Source organism: Saccostrea cucullata, unplaced genomic scaffold (assembly GCF_032062105.1).
Source record: "Saccostrea cucullata isolate Sc308-1 unplaced genomic scaffold, CSIRO_AGI_Scuc_v1 ctg282, whole genome shotgun sequence".
Lineage (NCBI taxonomy): Eukaryota > Metazoa > Mollusca > Bivalvia > Ostreida > Ostreidae > Saccostrea > Saccostrea cuccullata.
This window is the reverse complement of record NW_026933043.1, coordinates 526,149-535,691: the sequence shown is the minus strand read 5'-3', so window position 1 is coordinate 535,691 and position 9,543 is coordinate 526,149. Positions and strand designations below refer to the sequence as shown.

Below are 9,543 nucleotides of genomic sequence, written 5' to 3'. Positions count from 1 at the left end.
CAAATATCCATAAAGCTGTTGCTAGAGGTCAACGTGTTGAACACGGATGTATTTTTAGAACATTCAAACCATTTTCATTATATCAATAAAACTGGAACTTGAATGTTTGAATTTCTAAGTCAGTTTGGAGAGTCTCCAACAGATAAAGCGCCGTGAGGTTTAAATTTTGGGCGTTTTCTGTCGAATTCTTCTCTGTATATAATCGATCCATGTCGCGACTTAGGAACACTTGTTCAGGTAAATCTTCACGACAGGTACACCGAAAGGTCCGCCGAATTAGACTACTCTACATGAAAGCAGAAATTGTTACAAAGATTGCTTTGGTACAGTTTACGTACACAGGACAAAGGCGGGAAGGGATGGAGATACACATAATTTTTTTTTAAATAAAATTAATATTATCAGTGATAATATCCAAACTTGTTCAGGTAAATTAAGGACAGGTATGACAATGGACGACGGGAGATTTGAAGAATAATACATGTTACAGACTACCTGGTACTCTATATGATATCAGAACTCCTTTGTAGTAAATTTTGCAAATCTGCTTGACGTTTTGGTACAATACGTACACACGATCAAAGTGGGTTATGAGGTTCAATGCACCTGAAATTCCTATAACATAATATATAATAATTTCCGATTTCTTTTTTTTTTTTTTTTTATTACAAATAACTATAGTTCACATTGGCAAATTTCTGGGGCGGGGGCTAATTGAAAAGGGGGCTAAACCAACAAAAAAGTTTTCAATGCCTATATTATGTCTATCTTCGCAAAAATGTGAGGTGGAGGGCGGGGGGGTGGGGTTACCCCCCGGTTCACACACCTATATGTGTCCCACCCCGCCCTTTTTTTTTGCAAGGTTGGTCCCGTCAATAGGTCGTTTTCTGAGACGGGGGTTTCCCCAACGAAGTCGTATAGAACTGCATTATCATTCACGATTCGAAACACAAATTTTAAAATTCATAGCGTGCATGAGTCATCGTGTTTTCTTTTCGTGTAGCCCTTGTCACTTTAAGACGTGGATCAGCGGCTTGAAGTATTTATATCCCATTGACGGCGAGCCGTGGACCGATTTGTGGGGTAGCCCTCTCTCCCGGGAATTCCTGGCCAACAAGGAAGTCCTGTAGGTGGCGGGTACGTCGCCCTTAATTGACCAGATCGATACATACACAGCAAGTTGGCAATTATTCAGCGCTGACAGTCTGTTCCGGACTGTATCTATTTCCTTCCTGGGACTTGACACGGACCTAGGGTCAGCCTCTCGGATCAAGAAAGTCCCGGACCAAGTTACGTCACGGAGATTTATGCTTAGAAACGATGTCAAAGGTAGGTATAATAGTTATTTTCTCTGGCAGCCTAGCTCGGTCTTAATATAGATTTATGGTATACCTGTGTAGGTAAAGAGTTGTTTACGTATACATACAGATACCGATAACGAACTTTAGGTGGATCCAACGGCTCTTTCACTTGAGAGATATCAGTATTATATTCTGCAGATAAACAACCTCATTAATAATGAGATTATACGTACGAATTCTAGCAGACGCAAAAACTCAAAGTAGAAAAGACGTTTCATTTAACATGTTTAACTTGTTTAATATGCATGCGATTGCTTTGAAATTTCAAATTTTTCCAGTGAAGTGACGTTCCATTTAATATTTATGAGATTGCTATAAAACGAAAGTTTTCATATATGAAAGGTAATTAAGTACACGAGAGAGAGAGAGAGAGAGAGAGAGAGAGAGTCCTTGATCTTTAAGATTGCAGTTGATTATCTTCATAGGTATTAAATTATCATAAATTCATAATGGTCTATATATGGGTCAAGAAATATTTTTATCAATATTAACATGATTAAGTCTCGTAGTTAATATCATGTAATCTGCTGAGGTAATTAATTATAAACCTCTTAATCTCTTATAACATGTAAATATCTGTTGCTCACAAATAAAGAGGAAAGGCTAAGATGTAGATCACATTTTTAGTAAATCTGAACACCCCTCCCCCCTTTCACGTGTATATACATATACCTCTAATTCTCATATACATGTATCGATCAGAGGCTTAGAGAGCCTATAAGTGACAGCTAATTAGAGATTTATTACCCAGGTATGATTGTTTAATCTGATAATTCCGTAGGAATGTACTCACAACCTGCGTCAGGTATATCAATTTTACGGGGAATCCCTCTTGATCTATTTACGGCAGTGAGGTAGTGATGAGACGCTTACGAAAGTTGAAATGGTATAGAAGGATTGTAGCAAATACACTCCTTTCAAATTAGATATTTTTTGATAAAAGATAGCCAACCTCAGTTGGTATTTTTAAGACAAACAAAGAAAGGGAAAAAATACAGAAGATCCGGTTTTTATATGGTTAGTCACGGATCGTGTAATTTACTTTTACTGAAATATCCGCAATAGTACTTTAATTGCTAGAGAAATTTCTTGACAATGAAATAAGAAAAAAGCAATTAAACAAACAAACAAACGAACAAACAAACCTCTCATTTTCCCCCCAAAACGCTTAAGAGGATATATAGTTGTAATTTGTAAATTTTATAGAACTATATATATTAGCAAAGAAGAAAGTAAAGTTTCAATATAAATTAAGCCCTGTATTTTTCTAAAATATGAAAGTGATATAAAAATTAAAATTCATTATTTCTCCATGCAGTAAGAATACACAAATCTTTTTTTCTCATATGTCCTCCTATATGCTAATTGTGATGTCATTAACTTGTGCATTTTCCCGTATTTTCTTTAAAAGTTGCAGAAGACATCAATTTTCAGTGGAATTTTCTTTCAGAAAACATACTCTGCCACCGCCGCCCACAAATATTTTGAGATATGCGATTTTTCAAAGCAGTTTACATAATATATCCAAAAATTTAACTGGGCGACGGTGGCAGACTCAACTTTCTAAAGGAAAATAAGCACAAAAATGAGTCATTCTGAGGCTTTTTTGCATCAAACTTAGAAATGTACCAAATTAATGACGTCAAATTTCCAGAAGGGTCCTACTTCATACCATATTTTTTAATGATTTATCATATTCATGTACTCAACTCTTGTTTAAGCCAATTTCATAACTTTTTTAGAACATTAAATTTTTAGGGCACAATAAAGCCAAAACCGTACCTTCTTCTTATTGGGGAGACGTCCTAGAGAACTGTCTTTTCGTGAGATCAGTCGTTAAAGGACTATATGCGGTGATGACCAATATTTGACCAAAAATCAATGATTTTCATAGTAAAATTTGAGCAAATTTTATAAATATTTTCCTTTCTGAAACATACCACAAAATCCGACTATTTTGTGAAGCAGCAAAAACAAAAATTGTCAATAACCTACTTTGAAACTACATGTGTAATTCTTTTTCATTAATTTCGATTTCTTATACAATATATACAATTCAGCACATTTCAAGAATTTTTCAAAATTTGACTTTTGTGAGGGCAAAAATATGCAATACCGCATATAGTTCTTTGTCAAGATTCAATCGCGGACTCTCTCAAAAAAAAACGCACCTGTTTCACGGGGAGGTATAAGAATAATTATATACATGTAAGAGTATATATCCTTTATGGTACAATCTGAATTTCTACAGATCGGCAATGGCGACTCGGAACTTAAGCGACGGTTCCAGAAGATGGACGATCAGATTGGGAAGGGATCCTTTGGGCGCGTGTATAAAGGACTAGACCTGGACACCCAGGAAATTGTAGCGATAAAAATCATCGACTTAGAGGAGGCTGAGGACGAGATCGACGACATCCAACAGGAGATGAGGATCCTGGGGCAGTGTGACTCCCCCTACGTCACCAAATACTTCGGGTCATTTGTACAGGTAAAAATTGACCTCTATAGGTCCCCCTACGTCACCAAATACTTTTCGTTAAAAATCATTTGTACAGGTAAAAATTGACCTCTATAGGTACTAAGTATATTCTAGTGTCTTGAGGGCAATGTGACTCCCCTGTGTTGCCAATTACGTTGGGTCATTTACAAGTACAGAAATATTTGGTGGAAACCTTTATCAACGGGGCTTCCAAAAATTTATATACTTCCCCCCCCAATGATTTCTAAAAATACTAATATAAAAATTTTAAATTGGTTGAACAAAAAAATTATCTCTAGGATCCAGATATGGCGGCCAAAAAACACACAATGCACAAAATATACGAACACTATCCTTGATCCAAGAAGTAATAATATAAATACATGTATATATGATAGACAAAATGTGATTTTATCCTAGCCAAGAGATAAATGTATTCCGTCAATACAGCTTCCAGAGTAAATTAATTTTTCTTAAAGTTGAACTATGTTTTCCGCAAAAAGCACTATGTTAAACATTTCAAGCCTGTTCGATTGAGTTTTTTTCTGATTGTTTAGACTAAATCTGAATTCTATATTTAATTTATGAATTGTAAAATAATACACTTGAAATGTTGAAATGTTTTTCATCAGACTAACATTTTTTCCAGGGTTTTAAATTGTGGATCATTATGGAATATTTAGGGGGAGGTTCCGCCCAGGACATTATAAAAATGGCACCTTTTTCTGAACGGGATATTGCAGTAATACTGAGAGAAATATTAAAGGGAATGGATTACCTTCATAGCGAGCGCAAAGTTCATAGAGACATCAAAGGTAAATCGTAGAATTACATGTAGAATAAAGAGAGTCGTCAAAACCATGAGTTTTCTTTCTGTTACGATTTAACTTCTTCAAATCAAGAGCATGCTTTGTGTACAAACTTTTTTTTAAAACCGAGAGAGGCTGCATGCAAATAAGCTGATATCACATGTCACAAGGATTTTCAACAACCTTGTTTAAAGTTAGTATTTCGTAAACTGCTGTATATCGTTGTTCTTTGATCACTGGGTCATATTTTGACCTACATAATATGTATTTCATTATCATACCTCTTGTTAGGCCTTTGTTTTATACATTTTACTAAATTTGCTTGACCAGATTCCCAGAGAAAATCAACAAATAAGCGAGAATTCTCATCGATAACCATTCTAGCAAGGTTCTGTAGAACAGTATCGTGAGCTTCGTGTCTTGTACATTTATAGCTGCCAACATCTTGCTGTCACATAAAGGTGACGTCAAACTGGCGGACTTTGGGGTAGCGGGCCAGCTGTCCACTATAGGGAAGGCGGAGACGTTCGTAGGCACGCCCTACTGGATGGCCCCCGAAATCATTAAAGGACAAAAGTACGATACAAAGGTACAGCAATTTTATCTGAGCTATATTATATCCTTTGAAATATCTGTTCAATTATATTAAACAGAATTTGGTAATCGTAAATTCTTGAGAAACAAAAATTCGTTTTAATTTTCCAGGCAGATATTTGGAGTCTCGGTATAACGGCTATTGAATTAGCCAATGGGGAGCCGCCTTACGCTGACGTCGACCCGCGAAAAATTATATTTCAAATTCCCAAAAAGGACCCTCCTCAACTGACAGGCAACTTTAGCCAAGGCTTTAAAGACTTTGTCAAAGACTGTCTAAACAAGGACCCAAAGGATGTAAGTGCTGAATTACCGAGATGGAAGTACATGTACATACCCCGAAATACATCCAGCTGGAAGTACATGTACTATGATGAAAGTTACATAGTTGTTGATAATTAAAAATAAAAAAAAAGCATTATTCTTGATTTACATTGGAGAATTATATTCTCGAAAAAAATATTAAGAATCTCTAAAGGTAAAATTCATTCAAGTGAGATCGAATACATTGCATTACTGAATTAGATATCCTCTTAGATTCCAAAAAATCCCCTGTCGTCCACCTGTCAGTTCCTGACATTTTCCTGTCTCTCCCTCACTTCTGCCGTTGCCCCTTAATACCCTATCCACGCCCTGTCGTTGTCCCTGTCTTCCGCTAGGACCGCTACATTCTCTGATCTACCTGTCGACTCCCAGTCACTTCCTGTCGATCCCTGTCGTTCTGCCTACTCTGACTTCCCCTTGTCGTCCCCTTGCATTTTCTTGTCTCTCCCTGACTTTCTCCTATGATCCTCTGTCGTTGTCCGTTACTACCCTGTCCACTCCCTGTCGTCCCCTGTCATTGCCACTGTCTACTCAGTCTACTCCCTGTCGTCCCCTGACATATTCTGATCTCCCTGTCCCCCTGTCGTTGTCTCAATCTAATTAAAATTAGATGTTAGATCCGCTCGCATACTCGCTACACCAACATCGTTAGTGTAGTAAGTATGTGAGCGGATCTAACATCTAATTTTAATTAGATTGTCGTTGTCCCTACCTACTTTGGCCCAGAAAAGGTGTTTAAAACATATTCTTGTTGCAAATTAAGAGTGAAAAATGCTGTAGTCTTGAAAACTCTTAAATTTTTTTTTTTGAAAATATAGACTTAGTAATAAGTTCAGACATTTTTAAGATGCCTTAATTAAATCCTCTGTACCGGTATATATTTTCTATGATTTGTATTGGCGGATATGTTAATTGATGTGTTGTGATTTAATAAAGGCATAATAAAGTTTTTTTTACATGTAAATTTTCCTCCCAATTGCAATTTTTATTACTGATGTCCGAGATAATTTAAAATCATCATTTAGAGACTACAAGTTTTTAGAGTTTTGTCCCCTGACCTTTAGTATTTTTACAGAGGCCCACGGCCCGTGACCTCCTGACCTACAGCTTTGTGAAGCGCGCCCGGAAGACAAACAGTCTACAGGATGTGGTAGATCGCTTTGCAGAATGGAAGCTGCGACGACCGCCGTCAGACAACGATTCTGATGACGACGACACAAGGTTATCTCCCTATATCTCAGCTTTTGCCATAAAATTTTGATTACGTTTATGTTTGAAAGTTGTCAAACAGTAAAAGTACGTATAGACAGCAAAATCCACTTGAGCGAACAACTGGATCGATTCTCCTTAAGATTCGTACTCCTTGTGATAAGAAAGATAACTCTTACTGTCATAAATGATCGTTAAGTCTTTGCAAATTTGTCATATTAAAAGATAATGTGTCAAATTATACCCTGCAAGGCATGCTCGGATATTGCATAATGTGATTATAAAATTGATTTCTTTATTGAAATAATTATTAAAACTTGATCATGCACGAACACTGGGACAATAAGCCTGAATGGTTTTAACTTCCGTCATTTAATTAAATAATCACATTTACCGAAACTTCGGTATGAGTAAAAAGATGTAATATATTATATCCGTAAAAAACTAGGATATAATTATCAATTAAAAGGCTACTGACTACAGTGCTCACCTTAATCAAGCTATCAAAGACAGATTTCCATTTCAGATTAGATTATAAATATTTTACGTAGGTTTTGTTGTATCGTTTCAGTGAGAGATTTGACGATACAGATGCCGTGGATTATTGGAACAACACGGTGAAAAACCTCGAGGAATTTGTTCAGGAACATCCGGTAAGGCTAAACATTCATAAGAGAGAGAGACAGACAGAAAGATTGAAAGAGAGACTCAGAGAGAGAGAGAGAGAGAGAGAGAGAGAGAGAGAGAGAGAGAGATTCAAATTAATTTTGTAGGTACATGCACTGACTGCTTACTATTGACCAATTTGAAAGTAAAAAGACATATTCTTCTTTTTGAATTGAGCATTTAGAATGAAATATCTTTTATTGTATAAAGTAGCTCATAAAATTGATGTACTCTTAAACATGAATTTAAGGTTCTTTCTTCAAATATAAAAAATAATTTTTTTTTTGTTTTTCTGTAGTATGACACTGTACGTGAAGATCAATTTGAAACGTTAAGAATAAAAAATCCAACAGAGGACGCTAGTGTTGTCTTACCCAGCACGCAACAGGAAAATTCACGTGTCAATATTCCCGCAGAGGAAAGGTTGTCAGGGGACTATGAAGAATATAACTATTCCGTCGTAAATAAGACTTCAATCCCGACTAAAAATAAGATCTCAGAGCACATTAATACAAACGGGGAAACAGAAAACAGTGTGTTAAATGGCACAGACACAAACATCACCAATAGCCCTCAGAAATCTGAGGAGGATGACGGTGATCCGGACTATGAAAACGTTGATGACATAATGTACACAGATCGAGATATCACCGACGGACTTCAATCATCCAATAGTCATATCTTCCCTCAATCATCTAGTACTCTCTCTATAACTGTGATACCTCTACTAACGAGAGTAAGTTGTCTAATATTTCAAAATAATGTTTAACTCTTCTAAAATGTCTCCCAAATTAGGAGTAAGGATTACTATGAAATCACTTATTTTTGTGGGGGGTTAATTTTTGTTGTTTTCGAGGCATGGAGAGACCCACGAATTAACGACCACCACGAAAAATACAATGTCATATGCATTACTACTAAACCACGAAATCGGGTTCCCACAAACCAATATTTTTTCTCAAACGTCGAATATTTGATCCCTCGAAAATATGTAATTTTACAGTTTACAAGAAATGAATAAAGCCGTCTCAAAAACAAATAATTTTATTACAGCTTAAGCTTCTTTATAAAGAAGATTATGAAGAACGGGGCCAATCAGCAGAGCCGACACAGATTGTTGAGGAGTTGTTAAACGCATTTCAATTGGCGGAGACGTCATGTCCGGGATTGACGGATGAGTTTGTTAGTGGTATAGTGGAAATTCTTACAAAGCCAACACAGGGGGCGCTAGAGATAAAGCGGGCTCTGGAGAAAGTCAGAAGGTAGCTGCAGGCTGACTGTAATCATTAGAATGCGCATGCGTGAATCCAGGTGGGATAGCTGTGTTGTCTGGATTTACAATCAATTGTTGGGAAATTTTAAAATAACTATAAAAAATATATTTATATATAAAAGTAAAAACATTATTCAAATATCAGAACACGTAAAAGATACTGACCAAAAACTTTTGGAAATTTAAGAAAAGAAAAAAGAAAATGTGAATGTGTCTAACACAAATCAATTCACCTTTTAAAATTTTTATGTTAATTATATCCTTTTTTCTTTCAGTCCTTCGTAGCTCTCCGACCAGCTCCGTTAATAAAATGAGTTTTGTTGGACATTTTTAATAAGAATAAAGGGAAAATTTTTTTCCCATTGTAATGGCAATTCTGCTTAAAGAAGATTGACATTATAAGTTTGTTTCTTGTTGTGTTCTGTTTAAAGATTGTTAATTATTAAAGAGAATTTTGCTACCATGTTATGCCTTTTTCTAGACAACAATAATACTGGATCTGGGAATTGGCAACTGCATTTTCATATGTCTGCACCAACCACTTCAATAAAATGGAGAATTTTGAAGCTTATAATCTGCTGATGTCCATGTGAACATCTAAAACAAGAATCTTCTTGTTATCTCCCTTCCTTGAACTATACTCCTGCTGGAAACATTACTGTTGATTTTTTATTTAGTTCAACATGAAAACCTGAAATATGGAACAATGTCAAACTCAAGTCCATTTAAACAAAACAGATAGGGAGCAGAGCACACATTGACCTCCAAAATATAAGAGGTGGGATCAGGTGCCATGGAGGAGTGAGCATCCCCTGTCAACTAGTC

The 9,543-nt window shown here is 36.1% G+C and overlaps 1 protein-coding gene across 2 annotated transcripts; it reads left to right on the top strand.

The window, feature by feature from the left end:
• Nucleotides 1–983: 983 nt before the first annotated feature.
• Nucleotides 984–9,181, top strand: LOC134237088 (serine/threonine-protein kinase 26-like). Of its 2 annotated transcripts, none has more exons than XM_062719182.1 (10): nucleotides 984–1,329; nucleotides 3,613–3,852; nucleotides 4,493–4,658; nucleotides 5,087–5,241; nucleotides 5,358–5,543; nucleotides 6,646–6,791; nucleotides 7,351–7,432; nucleotides 7,744–8,181; nucleotides 8,499–8,707; nucleotides 8,994–9,181. In XM_062719182.1, exons 1-10 carry the CDS (start codon nucleotides 1,321–1,323, stop codon nucleotides 9,001–9,003), a joined length of 1,641 nt encoding a protein of 546 aa, XP_062575166.1. In that variant the 5' UTR covers nucleotides 984–1,320; the 3' UTR covers nucleotides 9,004–9,181. The 2 variants fall into 2 exon arrangements, with proteins under 2 accessions (XP_062575166.1, XP_062575168.1); XM_062719184.1 differs by having other exon boundaries at nucleotides 8,499–8,756.
• The last annotated feature ends 362 nt before the right edge of the window (nucleotides 9,182–9,543 follow it).

What these genes read in the sequence shown, in the direction of transcription:
- LOC134237088 (XM_062719182.1), top strand. An exon ending in TCTGATGACGACGACACAAG is followed by an intron (nt 6,792 to 7,350) that starts GTTATCTCCCTA and finishes GTATCGTTTCAG; the next exon opens with TGAGAGATTTGACGATACAG. An exon ending in TGATACCTCTACTAACGAGA is followed by an intron (nt 8,182 to 8,498) that starts GTAAGTTGTCTA and finishes ATTTTATTACAG; the next exon opens with CTTAAGCTTCTTTATAAAGA.